Source organism: Neophocaena asiaeorientalis, unplaced genomic scaffold (genome assembly GCF_003031525.2).
Source record: "Neophocaena asiaeorientalis asiaeorientalis breed wild unplaced genomic scaffold, Neophocaena_asiaeorientalis_V1.1 scaffold801, whole genome shotgun sequence".
Lineage (NCBI taxonomy): Eukaryota > Metazoa > Chordata > Mammalia > Artiodactyla > Phocoenidae > Neophocaena > Neophocaena asiaeorientalis.
In genome coordinates this window covers 533,266-547,693 of record NW_020174376.1, presented here as the reverse complement: position 1 = coordinate 547,693, position 14,428 = coordinate 533,266, and the positions used below count along the sequence as shown (strand labels likewise).

Here is a 14,428-nt window from a genome sequence, read left to right as displayed (position 1 = left end):
GAGGGAAGGAGGGAGGGAAGGAGGGAGGGAGGGAAAGAATTGGGGAGAAGACAGAAAATAGAGAAAAAAGACAAGGGGAAGGAAGAATACAGAGCCAGGTGAGCATCAGTGACAGAAGTATGAAATACTATGAAGACCTATAAATATAGCCAGGTTAAGAACTTTGCTACAGAAAGAACATCCCAGGTCATATATGATACCTGGACAGACAGGTGACTTACCAAGGCTCGGAGCACCTGCTTTGACTAAATGTGTAGTTACACAGCCACCTCTGCTTTGCCCCTGAAATCACCATTTCCCTCTGAGGGTGAATGGAAAGTCAAACATCTATGTGTGGCAGACAGGCTGGCAGAATTATCGTCATCCCAAGGAGCTTTCGTCCAATACTGACTCACTCTGTCCAAACCCTTCAGGGAAAGCTTCATGCAGTCTGAGGTGTGGGCTTCCAAGCTGACCTGAGTTCTGCAGACCACAGGGGATGAGCTCAGCTTCTGGAGAATAAGCACTAGGCAGTTTCAACTCTTATCCAGCAGCCAATCCCCTCCCCCGTTCAGCTGGGCCACCCAACAGCGAAGCCTCCCCAGGCTGGGCTCAGCACGGAAGTTCTGGAATTGTCTGGTGAACGAACTATGGTGACCTCACCTCAGGCCTCTGTCTCAGACCGTCTCCTACTGCACCTAGTGCTTCTTACTGAGCTACCCAGAACTGTGAGCCCTAACCTGCATCTGGATGAGGGCACCCTTGTAATCTACTAGCTGCCACCCCAGACACTGATGACCTATGTATCCCATGACCATGAAACATGCTGGCCTAGAAAAAGGACATTCCCTATCGGAACTAGTCAGTCTCCTGCTGTCCCAACAGCTTAGGACCCCGAGACCCCTCCTTGTGAGGCAGAAGAGGAGAGAGGTTTACAATTCACCATGAGCCATGCGAGAAATACTTTAGCAGCCTGACCTGGTATTTAAGGTTAGGGTGAGAGCAGTTAATTTCTGAGGCACATGGTAGAAAGAGAATATTTCTCAGGATGGCAAGTTCATTCAGCCCAGCTTTATGGTCTTTTCTATCAAACCAGCTTTGTGTTGCTCAATAAACCTTTATTTGGACAATGTTTAGTAAACCCCGTTCGGTGTCAATTCGTTTAAGCAAGAAGGATTTTATTTTGAAAGCTGGCTCTGTAACACTCTGGGAAGACAGTGAGTCTGTTAGAGCTGTGTGAACATCCCTATGCATTACACGCATATGCACGTGCATGTAATTCAAGAAGTAGGCCCAATTCCAGGTGTCCAGGGAAGAAAAGGCTCTTCTCTTGACATAGATGAGTGAAGATAAGGGAAAGAAAACACAAGAGGAAGAAGCCAGGAGAGCAACACCGAGTCCCTAGACTTGGTTTTCTTGAGAAACCATTTTTCTGAACTTGACCCTGTAGCTGATAACCGCTCATCACCACCACAGCAGAGCTCAGCCATGCACTCCCAATGCCAGTGCCAGTGACTTTCTGGTGGGCAAGCCCTGGAACCAGTTCTACCTCAGAGCCTCCAACATTCTTTCAGAGCGAGGAGCTGGACAAAAAAGACCCAACGTCTCCCTGTGCAGACCAATTTCTACCCTGACTCTGCAAATAAGCAGGTACACACACACACACACACACACACACACACACACACTCACACACATGCACACATGGCAGATAGACGGGGGACCGACACACACGGACACATACACACCCACACCCATACCCACACACGCTTTCCCAGTCTTCGGTGCAAATGAGGAAGAGAGGGCGGGGCTGTGGGTGGCCTGCTCTCTGTTCCCTGCTGCTACTTACGTTCCTGTACGCTGCTCTCCTGGGCCATGTTTTCTTTGCTCTTGTAAAATGGAAACTTTCGAGAGAGGCGGAAACTCTTTTTACGTTTCGTTTTGATCGACTGTGAAAGAACATGAACATGGAGGGGAAGGACAGAAGAAAAAAAAACAGAACAATGGATTTTAAAGCATGCAAGAAAAACTAAAATGGAGACAATGGTGAGCTAAACAAAAGACCATCTCTCACAAATGGAGTCTATGAGATTAAATGAAAGTTGATGTAAGAGGAAAATTATGTTTACAGGAAAATGTTGTAGGGATGTTAGAGGTTTCTACCTAATCCAGACTCACAGCACTCACTGGTACTTCCTAAAGGATAAAGGTCACTGTAGCCTCCTGGACACATGCCCTAAGGTGCCACTGATACACACAGAGTCATCTACTCCGTGTCTCTCTTCCCTCTACCGCTCCAGAAGTTCTTTGGCCTGTGAAGCTCACAGAAGAAAAGGGGTGAATGGACAGAGCCCTCATGCCTCGTTCGGTCTGAAGGGCAGTCGGAGCTCTGGGGCTGGCCTTGCTGGCTGGATGACAAGGTCAGGCTCTGTTCAGGGTCCCCACAGCTCCGAAAGGGTCTACAGCCAGGGAGACACCCACAAGTGGTTTCATGTGCCCCAAGAAAGTCAGCCTTCCAAACAGTCCAACTCCAACACATCTTCAAGAGCCAGTTACCCAGGGGGGAGGAGTATACACTGGCTGTAGAGGTTGGGTGCCCGCTCTCTCTGCTTTGTGAAAAGCAGTCAGTATTCTGATAGGACAGAGCCAGCGCCCTGAAAAAGAGATATTCTTTTGTGCTCGCCAGTTTTCTTATCCACCAGACAGACTTCAAGCTTCTTATGCCTCTTCACATATGGCTGACTTCCTTGGGGATCCCCACTTACCCTGTTAGACTCAATCATCCCCGTCCTGGCATGAAACTTCACGGTTTTCAATCGAGCCCTTTCTTTCTTTTCCACCCTGTTTTGGAGTCAGAAAGAAGTCCTGTTACTGCCAGTGCATGGTCTCAGCAGTGGGTTGCAGTGGGCACAGCAGCCATCTTTGACTCACTGAATCGTAACCATGTCCTGAGCACCAGCTCTCTACCAAAAAGGAGTAATAAAGCACATCCACTGCTCTCAAGCAACTTATAGTATAATAGGTAAAGAAGAAATCAATACCAGGAACAGGGTAAGGAAAACCTCTCTCATGATCATGACGACTCACCTCTTCTTACTGGGGATCACACCAATTTGCTCACTTTCTCCATGGGGGGTCACCAGTCTCGCCTGCCACCACTCATCATCAGAGGCGTTAATGACATGTAGAATGTCACCATAGGAGAAGCTGAGGCCTTGGCTCGGCAGGCAGCTGTCCCGAGTCCGGTCATAATCAAACAAGGCCCTGGAAACAAACAGTGAAAGATGAAATGGTCATCTCAACCCTAAATAGGTGGAAGGATGGCAGAGGAAGGTCAACCCAAAGAGTCAGCACACACCCAGCAGCCTTACAGCAGACCAGAAGGAATTCTGTGGGAGACTGCATCTTTCTTTCAGTCTTGACATTGTAAATATCCCATTCTCCCAACAAGGGGCGTAAGGGAAAACAATCTTTCACGAGTCCCATCTCCTCCCAGCTTCTGGTCGTGAAGTGTGAGTCCAAAGCAGAACACCCTCGCTAGTCTTCTCCCTCAGCCACGTCCTAGGGAAATAAGTTAGTTCTGCCAATGGGCTGTCTCAGTTTACAACAAATCTTTAAAAAGTAGTCGAAGATAGGACACAAAAATGTTAACTACATCCTGGGGCAGCGAAAGAGAAAGCTAAGGCTGATGTTGACCCCGCACAAGGATAAAGTTGAAGGGGCCCCTCTAAAGAAGTCTCCCAGTTCAGTCTCTCTCTCTCATATACGGGGAAACGGAGGCTCAAGGAGGAAGAATAATTTGACTGAGGTCACACACCAAACTAACTGGGACAGAAGCCAGGTCCTCTGATAAGACATGCAGAGTAAAGATTAAAGGGGAGGGTAGAAGAAGGTGGGGAGAGAGCTATTCCATCTAGGCTTGAAAAAAAGGAGGAGACCAGCTTGGTTGCAGCTGAGAGTCATGGAAAATGAGGCTGGAAATAAAAGTCTGGCGCCAATTTTGGAAGGTCTTGAATAGACCTGATCTAGTGACCCCTGAAGATTTGGGAGTAAGGAAGTGACACATCCAAAGAGACTTAGGAACATTAATCTGACCTCATATATGATGAGATAGCAGGGAAAGGGGGTGGATTTTTTTTTAAGGGGGTGGATTTGAAGGAACATTTAAACCAAAGCTGCAAGCTCAATCCTTCAGGATAGACTGCTGACTTCGGCCCTGGTGAAGCTGGTACTTGACAGCAGAGCTCCCCTGCTCAGGGAACAGACACATCTACATGAAAGTGTCTACTTTTCTCATCCACTGGATCTCTCCTCATACGCAGTCACCACAAATGGGTGATTTCAGTGAGAAGTTTGTATTTTTCTACTTGTAATCTAGGCTCTGTCTTCTTCATATTCTCTGTTAACACCTTTGCAGATACAGCCCAGCAGATTTCCCAGAACTAGTTCCAAGACTTAGACTTCTACCTGCAATACAGTGGTCTGTGGCTCAGGGGGAAGCTGCAAAGTAAAACGTACTATTTCCCCATGTGCAGGCCGGCCCAAATGAAATGCAGAAGGTCATAAAACTGTGGAGCGTGAAACACCCATCTACATCTTAAACTTCTTAAAATGGAATCCTTAAGAAGTCACTGTCAGAGTATTTGAAAATGAAAATACCCAAATTCTGACCAAAAACCCTTTATCTCCCTCAATTTACACACTCGAAGCAATAAGGAGAGAGGCTGAGGTCAGCAGATTAAGGAGGCCCTCCATCCCCAAGGTTCTTTCTGGGCTTTGTGTGATAGAATCAAATCTGAACACGTCTGCACTGCATTCGAAACTGAGTGTCCTAAAGCAAGGAAGCTATTCTGTCAGAGCTTCCTACGAACACGTGCATGGTGAAGACCTTATTATCTTAAGTGACAATGAGAAACACTAAATGTCATTATGGGCTTCAAAGATTAAAACAAATATAGTAAGGAAAAGAACAGAGCTTGGATTCTGCACAAATTAGTTTGGGGAGGCAAGGAAGAAGATGTTGAAATGAGTGAGGAGAGATTAGGATGAGGCTGTAGAAGATTAGAAGGGAGAGTTTACTGGTTACAAGTTTAAAACATAAAAGGGACAATCCAATATATACTTTAGCACCTCACAGAACCATATTGACCTTTGGCAACAGCAGTAAGAAGCTGGAGTACGTACAGTAAAGTTGATGTAAACATTTTCTGGATGAGGAATCCAATTATTGGTAATTGATTAAACATCTGAGATTTAAATAAAACTAATAGGTCAGTTTACTTCCAAGATGAATTTTGGATACTTTACAATATTAAAACACATAACACGAGCTAAGTAAAAACAAAATAAGCACAGATCCAAGGCAACAAGAATGCCAGCAGTTCCCACTGCCTGTCAGGAATGGAACTGTTTGGTTTGTTTTTAAACCACAGGCATGTGTTCCTTTTACGACTTTCAAAAAATGTAACTCAATTTAAAAAGGAACTGCTTTCAAATATTTTAGCTGTTTCTTTTTCTTTTCTAACATATTTCTAAACAACTGCTTCTTCTTGCTTTGTGTTTTACATTTTAGACATTATGTATCGGTCTTCTATAGCACTCACCCATTCTTTTTCCCCTGCCCTCCCAATTTAGTTACATCACATTTTTTTGGTTAAACAATATTTAATTTTACATCATTATGTAAGTGGTGTTCGTAGATGACTACCCCTCCTTTCCTATAGACTTTTCCTATTGTTGTTTTTTTTAAAACAATTTGTTTATTTATTTTTGGCTGCGTTGGGTCTTCGTTGCTGCGCGTGGGCTTTCTCTAGTTGCCGCAAGAGGGGGGCTACTCTTTGTGCTGGTATGTTGGCTCCTCATTGTGGTGGCTTCTCTTGTTGCGGACCACGAGCTCTAGGCGTGTGGGCTTCAGTAGCTGTGGTACACGGGCTCAGCAGTTGTGGCTCACAGGCTCTAGAGCGCAGGCTCAGTAGCTGTGGTGCACGGGCTTAGTTGTGCCACAGTGTGTGGGATCTTCCCAGACCAGAGCTTGAACCCGTGTCCCCTGCATTGGCAGGCGTATTCTTAACCACTGCACCACCAGGGAAGTCCTCTATTGTTTTTTTTCCTGGTGGAAATAAATGCCTGATTTTTCATTTGACTATATTTCTACATCCCTATTATTTTGTAACTCCCTTATTTAACACATAGAAGGCTATTTAGATTTACTATTTCTTTTTGTTACAGTTAAAATATTCGAAAGCAGTTACCTTTGTGTAGCAAGAAAGGGGGTGAATAGGCAAGGGATTAAATTTTTTGCATATGCTATTGTAATATTTGACATTTTAAACTATCCATATGCATTAATTTCGTTAAAAATTAAATTAATATAAGCTCATTATAGAATATTTGAAAAATATAAAGCCTAAAAATCACATTTAATGTAACTTAGAAGTAACTCTTCATACTGTTGTGGTATTGTATAATATTGCGTAATAAACACACAAATCAAAAAGTACATATTTCTCAAAGTTACAAACATGGTGTGTATACACAATTCTGCAACCTTACTTGTCACTTGAAATTGTATCATTAATATTTCCCATATCGTTGACTACTCTTCAAAACTAATATTTTAAATGATGATACAATAGTCTATTCTTAAGGATATTCATTAATTAAGCAAATATTTATCAGCATCTAATATGAACGGACACCACTGTTCTAGGCACTTTTAAAAAAGAAAATAAAAAGGGCTGGGGGAGTCAATAAACCAGGCACCTGACCTGAGTCATTTACTTCAGATGAGGAACCTGTTTGGCTCTAAGTTCCCTGGCAAAAAAAGGCAATTTCCCAATAAAATGTAGTACCTAAGTTTACCTACATTCTATCTGATGAATTTGTGAATGAGCAATAGTGAACAACAGAATGGACAATGCTTTTATTAAACGATGATTTTGTTAAAAACATAGCAGCCTAAAACTTGAATTTGAAATTCTGAACTACAATACCATTCTCAGTTGAGAACGTAAAAGGTGAATTGACAAGAATTTCCTTTTCTATCAATCGGAACAGCAAATGAGGAGAGCTCTGTAGAACACTGAAACCTCAAGGGTCATTTCACCCCACTTCCTATCTAATAAAGGAAATTCCTTTGATATTCTCTAAATTTCTTTCCAGTGCAAACATTTAATGAGTCTGAGTCCTTCCTAAGGTCTTCTCTACCAGGCCAAACATTCCTAATTCCTTCAACAGTCCTTCTTCCATTGTCATGATCTTGATTTGTTTTCCAAATCTCTTCCTGCTGAAATTTTGTCTGACTAAGAGCTTGAAAAGTACCTCATAGACAATGAAAACCAGTCCCAGAGATGCACAGGGCCTCATCTTAGAGTTGTATGATGGTTAACTCTCAGACCAGGGCTCTTAAATCTCAGAAAAATTTTGTGAGGTCTAAGTCACGGTCACATTTTTAAAAAAGAAAAAAAAAAGCTAACTGTCCACTTGGCTATGTCTGGAAAATATCTTTCTTCCATTATTTACATATTCACTGAGTCTACTTTGGGGCACTGTGTTTGACAGAAGGGAGATACAGAAGCAAAATGAGTCTTGGCCTTGTGGAGTATGCTATCTGACAGTGTGTCATAGCGAGAGGCACAAGGGCAGGACAAACCAAGGCCTAAAAGCCTTCAGAGGGAGCATAGGTCACAGCGAGCTTGGGGAATCTATGGGGAGGTGTTAACTTTGAACTGGGCCTCCTCGATGACGGTTCAGATTTCAAAGACAGAGATGGGGAGAGGCCCTTCCGGCTAGAAGGAACAGCATGAGCAGAAGCTCGGAGGCAAGCAGCCCAGGGTGTGTACCGGGGTCAGCAGCACCCACGTTTGGCCTCACCGCAGGGCACTCGGGAGAGCGGTTGGCCAGGGCCTGCCTGTGGACAGCCTGGAGTCCAGCTAAGGAGTCTGGCATTCATTTAGGAGGCCTTGTGTGGCCGACTTCATTGTCTCCCTTTTTTTTTTTTTTTTTAAATCATTACCAGGCTGGTGACGCAGTGGTTAAGACTCCACGCTCCCAATGCAGGGGGCCTGGGTTCGATCCCTGGTCAGGGAACTAGATCCCACACGCATGCTGCAACTAAGAGTTCCCGTGCCACGACTAAGAAGCCCATGTGCCGCAACTAACACCTGGTGCAACCAAATAAATTTTTAAAAAAATCATTACCAGGCTAAACTTTCACGTGGGAAGTAATCCAGTAAAAGAGAACAAGCCTGAGTAGTAAAGTCAAACCACCTTTCAAATGACATGTATTTCATGTAATAGGAAAAAGTATGCAAATTAGACCTTAATAAATTTTGAAAAAATATTGACTACCTACCTAAGATCTTTAAGAGGCATGCTAAACTGTGGCCTTCTAGCAATAACAGTCTCTCTTAGGAACAGCCTAGAAACCTAAGGAAGTGACAGGGATTGGCACCTTGTTACAAATGCCTCTAGTCAGACTTGATAAGAGGATCAAAGAACACCTTTCTCCACAACATGAATATATCCTCCTGCCCGCCCCTTTTTATCCTTAGGGCAAGCACTAAGGAAAGTCAAGGCAGTAACATACCTCCCCTTTTAAATCAGACTGAACAACTGTCCTGGAGCCAAAATCCTACACATGCAGGGCCCAGATGACACAGCAACCAACGTTTTCAACCTCTGACTCAAACCAAGAGTGAGCAGGAAAAAAAAAAGCAACACCTGTTTTCTCCGGACACCTAAAAAAAGACCATAATTAACTACTCCGTCACCTTGGTCCCATCTCATGTGTGTGAGCTTATTGACAAGATGGTGTGTTGGGAGACTAGAAGCCTCAGAAACTCCTTATCCTTCCTGGGTGTAAATATAAAGAATCTCATGGGGGCCTCCAAGTTAAGGACTGGTCAGGTCAGAAGGAAACACTATTTCGGGAAAGAACAAGGCTTATGGAAATATTACCATCCACAGCCTAAGATCACAGTGAGTGGTCTACATAAAAGATTATTGACTTCAACCCTGAATATGTTCTCCTTGGTTATGGCCATGTACCTCTGTGAAGCAAAGGAGAGCCAGATCTTGGGTTTTCCCACAACTTCTCAAACATCATGGCCAGGCCAGAAAATACTGATTTATCTTGAGAGCAGGGTAAAGAGCATGTCCCAGGTAAAATGTGGCACATAAAAACAGAAAGTGGGCGATGAAGCCACCTTCTGGAGCCAAGTCACAGCAGCACGAAAAGCAGATGCTCACTTCCCAGGGCCTGCAGGTTGGAGTTCCCAAGCTAAGTTTCAGCGCAGCAGCTTTAAATGCCGCTGCCTGTCTTTCCTAAGGAGAAGGCGTTGTCAAAGGTCTTGAAAGATATGTTGTTTAAGTGGTGACCTTTCAAATAGTATCCCCTAAGAGCTGCCCACAGGGATGATGCACACGCTCCAGAGGACTTTGCCTAATCTTCCTTTCAGCTGGGACCTCACTGCCAAGTGGGAAAGCAGGAATATAATCAGCTCAAAGTAAACAGATTACCAGGCCCAAAGTCTCTGCAGTTCAGGTCCTAAATTTTAAAGTTTAGGGTCTGAAAGATTCAGAGAAATCATACGCATCTGGCCCAGACACCCTGGTGTCTTAGTGAACAGGAATGCAAAGAAAATGGCAAATACCGAGGAAACCGGTCAGGCAGGTTTCTCAAAGCAAAGTAAACAACAGCACTTCAGCACTACAGCCTCAAAGGCAAGTAGCTGCTTCCATGTACTCACCTAGTAGTGTGCCCACCTCTTTGCCTGTGGACCCAGCCATCTGTCTGGCCTGGGAGGCTCTGCCTGTCCCCTTGCGCCATCAGCAGCTCCTCTGAGGCCCAACCCAAGTTCCACCCTTCTCTGTGACCCTGCCCACTCCAAATTTCCTTCTTCCAAATTCATACTACGTATTTAGCAGCGATCTTTCTTTATATTTTCTGTTTATTGCTATTTAACCCTTGCAGTTTTCTAATCTTTCATATTATATCCCTTTGGGGAAAGCCCTTTGAGGACTGAGGCCACGTATGACGCTCGTGAATGGTGGGTGAGACCAAGCTGGGGCAGCGAGCACAGAACACCCTCCCAGTTACTATCCTGCAGTGTTCTTCCACTGTATATCCCTCCCATACCAGTTGGGAGACATCGATTTCTTCCTTTGGTCAGTGTTATGGGCTGAATGTTTGGGTTGCCCCCTCCAAGTTCATTTGTTGAGGCCCTAACCCCCAATGTAATGGTAATTGGAGGTGGGGCCTTTGGAAGGCAATTAGGTTTAGATTAGGTCATGAGGGAGGGGCCCTCATCCTAACATTAGTCCTTTATGAGAAGAGGAGGAGACAAAGAGACCTGTTTCTCCTCAGAACACACCCAGGAAAGGCCACATGAGGACACAGCAAGAAGGTGGTCATCTACAAGCCAGGAAGGGGGGAGGGGGCTCACCATAACCTGAATTTGCCAGCACCTAGAACTTGGACTTCCCAGCCTCCAGAACTGTGAGGAATAAATGTCTATTGTTCAAGCACTCAGCCTACAGTATTTTGTTACAGCAGCCCAAGCTGCCTGAGACAGAAAGTACCAGATAAAGGGCACATATTACTTAAATATTCAGCAGCCCCTCCCTTGCCTGGTCCATCTAAAGGATGCACAGAGAGCTGTAAATCGGCCCTTGGCCTTAGTGCAAGAGTTAAAATTTCTCGCAGCTCCTGAAGAGCAACTCAAAAGTCCAAACTTGAGTACTCAGATAAACACAAGGTGGGTCATCACAGGAGGAGCAAGTGCAGCTGGTAGCAAGTCGGGAGTCCCTTGCACACCTTGAAGAAGGGAACATGGAGAACAGGGGAGGGCACTCTTCTCCTTAGTCTACCTCAGAGTCTCAGGCCTTAGAGAGCAATTATGAAGTCAGAGGGGCATTCACAGACCCACAGTGTGTGAATATTCAGGGTTCACAGCACCTGTTGGATCAGCTGAGGGGATTACAAGTCCAGGACTGGTGTCTGTATATGATCCAGCAACAGGCAGTTCCAGAATCACTGATACAGGAAACTATCCCATCCTCTGGTAGCCCTGAACACTACATAAATTGTGGTTGCTTTTTAAGATGCGGATTATCAGCACTCCCAAATTCTGTCAGATAGTGAAGCCTGCCAATATTACCTCGTTGGCATCTTAATCCACTACTGAAACTCACTAATGAGCAAGAGAAAGTTGGGCTCCCCCGAGCACCACCCTGGGCTAAGCACAGAGCAGTGTACAATTAATGTCTGCTTGTGAAGAAGAAGGAGCACCTTCCAGCCTTCTTTGATGACCAAGCCAATATTTCTGACATTTTTTTGACATTGTTTCTTGAATCAGGACTACAGATGGGGCACGACTTCCTTCCTAGAGTGGGAAGAAAACTGGGATGGCAGATGGCCAGCCAGAAGGCCAGGACTCCCAAAATGCCTGATGCTGTCCTGTGACTGCAAAGAATGTAGCCAGGCTAGCCGGAACAGACTTTCAAAAGCTATTTCTACAAATGTACTATCAAGCCTCTTGGCAAGCTCTGGAGGATAAGGTCTTTTGTTCATTCATGAAATAAATAAATAAACTAAATACAAGTGTAGAACTTGGAGGTCTCTGGAACTCTAACCTACCCTGTGTCTTTTTACTACCTTCACATCAGAATGGCCTGAGTTAAACATCTAATCACCCTGACCCTGAGCAAAAGGCTCAAGAGAGGCATATTTTGTGGACTTTTCTAGTGTGGAAGGCAAATTAACCAGCAGAGCAAAGGCCCTAGACTGGGCAGAAAGAGGGGCTCTGTTCACCCTGCCTATACTATTTAAGAGATGTTTCTATAGTATGGTGAAGGGTGGGGAAGGCCTTTCCATTAAGTCACTAGTGACTTTAAAACCAAGTTTCATTTTCCAAACACTGTTATCTTTCCTTCTTCCTCCTGCTCCCCGCTCCACAAATCCCATCCCCCCTGTGGTTAGTGCGGCTGCAGCTTCCTAAGGCTTCACCTGCTACAGCCTCGGTGCAGCTGCAAGAGGGTGTTATTTGCTTCAAAACAGCTTTGCAACCCCGTGCACACGAGAGGAGGATAGAGATTCAGGGGAAGGGAAGGGAGGAGGAGCATGTCAGAAGGGGAAACAACAGCAAACAGAATTAGAGGTGAAATCCCACTGTAAAGGGTTCCTTCACTTTAACCACCTGCTGCGTAGTATCATCTGTGTGGATGGCAAGCTGCTGGAGGGCAGGAACCACGCCTACCGCTTCCTTGAATCTACCGCCACAACCACGCCCAATTTCTCAGGCCCGTGCTTTACTGCTTTCCACGTGGCAGGAGCTAAAGTAAGTGTAATGTTCAGTTGTTCGAGTGAAACAGAAATAAATGTCTATTGTGACAAACAAGTGGTCATTCCTAAGCATTATGACTGCTTGTTAAAAACATACATTTCCCCAAACCTGGTGAATCTAAATCGATAGAAGAAGAGCCTGGGAATCTGTACTTCTACTAGCATGCCAGCTGATTCCTATCAGCAAGTTTGGGAAATGATGAGAGAGCTCTAGTCAGAGCCAGGTTCAAATTCCAGTTTTGGAACTTCTTAGCTGTCTAACTGGAATCTCAGTTTTCTCACCTGAAAAATAAGAATAATAATGCCTACTTCGTAGCGTTATTAAAAGGATTTTAAAAGCAATTTAAAGAGAATGTTTAAATGTTTGTTCCCGTAAATGTTTGTTTAAAATGTTTGTTTGTTCCCCTTCATCCTGAAGACACTGGGAACTACTAAAAGCCTCTGAGCAGATCTTTAGCTTCAACCCGCTCTGCAACACTCAGACAAATGGCTGCCCAGCCTCTTTGGTAACACCTCCAGTGACAAAGAATAAAATTTACTATCTCCAGAAGCAGTTCATTCCACTTTCAGACAGTTTTAATCATAAGCTCTTTCTTCCTTATGTTGAGTTGAGATCTGCCTTGGGTGACAGAACAAATCTAATCCCTTTTCCACATGATAGGGTGACACAATTAGTTTAGATAAGGAAAGTAAGGAGGATGAGTAGGTGTGGGGGTCCATTTGGAACACACTGTTTGTTTGAGGCACTGGGAGGGCAGCTCCAGTCACGTGTGCAACAAGTAGTTGATATGTGGGTCTGGAGTTCAGTAAAGAGATCAGAGTCGTCATTTACACAACAGGATTTGAAGCTGTGAACATAAATGACATTGCCATTTATGGGGCAGAGCTAATGAAACGTATTGAGGAATGGTCAGCAAGGTAGAAAGAGAGCCTTTAAAGAAGAAAGCCGGTAATACACGGAAACAAATATGAAGAGATCAGACCAATGGCAGAGAATCAGCGAAGCAGTCACTACTGACAGAGTTGGGCTTCTGCCCCTCTGGAGCCTTCCAGAGTTGCTTGGAACCATACCACCATGCTGATAAGCAGATGCACACTTCCTTTCCTATTGAAAGAGAAGCAATTTGAAGAAATAGCAGCAGCAAGTACAGACGACTGCAATATTTCCAAGCCTGGATGCTAAGACCAGTTTCTCCAAATAAGGCTCCCATGCTCCTATCTTTGGGGGAAACACTGCCTAGTACAGTCCCTCCTGGAGATTGATCACAGTAAAGAACCCTATTTTCCTCTGTTTAATCCTGCATTTGCCCAACTTACTGAACCACTGATTTTTCACACAATACTTAACATCTTGAGGAGCTAGTGTTTCCTGGCACATAATGTGGCAAATGTGGTGAGAAGAAGAGAAACAAGACAATAGTTTAAGGGACTATTGGTAATCAAGGGAATTTTTTTTCTTTCCTTATTAAGAATGGAAGAACCTTGAATATACTTAAATGCTGAACAAAAGGAAGCTACTGTAGAGTAAAAAAAGGCCAAAAACAGGCACAAAAAGCAATAGAGCGAGCCAGGCTTCAGGCTTTGGTAGAGGGTTAGCTTAGCGAAATACCTCAGCTCGCTAATCTAGCCATAAAACATTATTTCCCTTGATGAACTCTAGTGATTACAAATGTTCACTATTCTAAACCATATTTACTTTCCTCTGAGGATACAGATATTATCTACATAAGACTAAGGGCAGATGATATAAACTGTATAAACTGATTCACTAGAAACAGAGTGCAGTCTCCACCCTCCTCCCCAGAGTCAGATGGAATGCGTCCCTTGCCAGGACCGGAGAAGGGTGTTCCAGGTCTTCCAGGTTGAGAGCTGATGCCCCACTCCCCCTGCCCAGGCAGGGAGAGCTCTAGCACAGGATAGGTAGAGAGGGGAAATTTAGAAATAAAGCTCTCCAAAGAAACTGTCTTGCCTAAAGATCAGCTTCCCACACACACTGGAGTGCCACATCTGCGGGGGCTGGAAGCACGCGAATGGAACAATCCTGACCAAGTCACATAACTGTTACCCTTTTGCGGGAGGCGACAGCATATTTCTGAGTCCCCCCAT

General features: G+C 44.5%; 1 protein-coding gene across 3 annotated transcripts in view; it reads right to left on the bottom strand.

The window, feature by feature from the left end:
- Positions 1 to 14,428, bottom strand: part of DLG3 (discs large MAGUK scaffold protein 3) — a 58,173-nt gene that overhangs the window by 9,411 nt on the left and 34,334 nt on the right. For all 3 annotated transcript variants that reach the window (XM_024756351.1, XM_024756352.1, XM_024756354.1), the window contains 3 exons: positions 3,067 to 3,243; positions 2,745 to 2,820; positions 1,829 to 1,928 (listed from right to left, as the gene is read on the bottom strand). In XM_024756351.1, the coding sequence (XP_024612119.1) occupies positions 1,829 to 1,928; positions 2,745 to 2,820; positions 3,067 to 3,243 (353 nt within the window). The remainder of the gene's footprint in view (positions 1 to 1,828; positions 1,929 to 2,744; positions 2,821 to 3,066; positions 3,244 to 14,428) is intronic.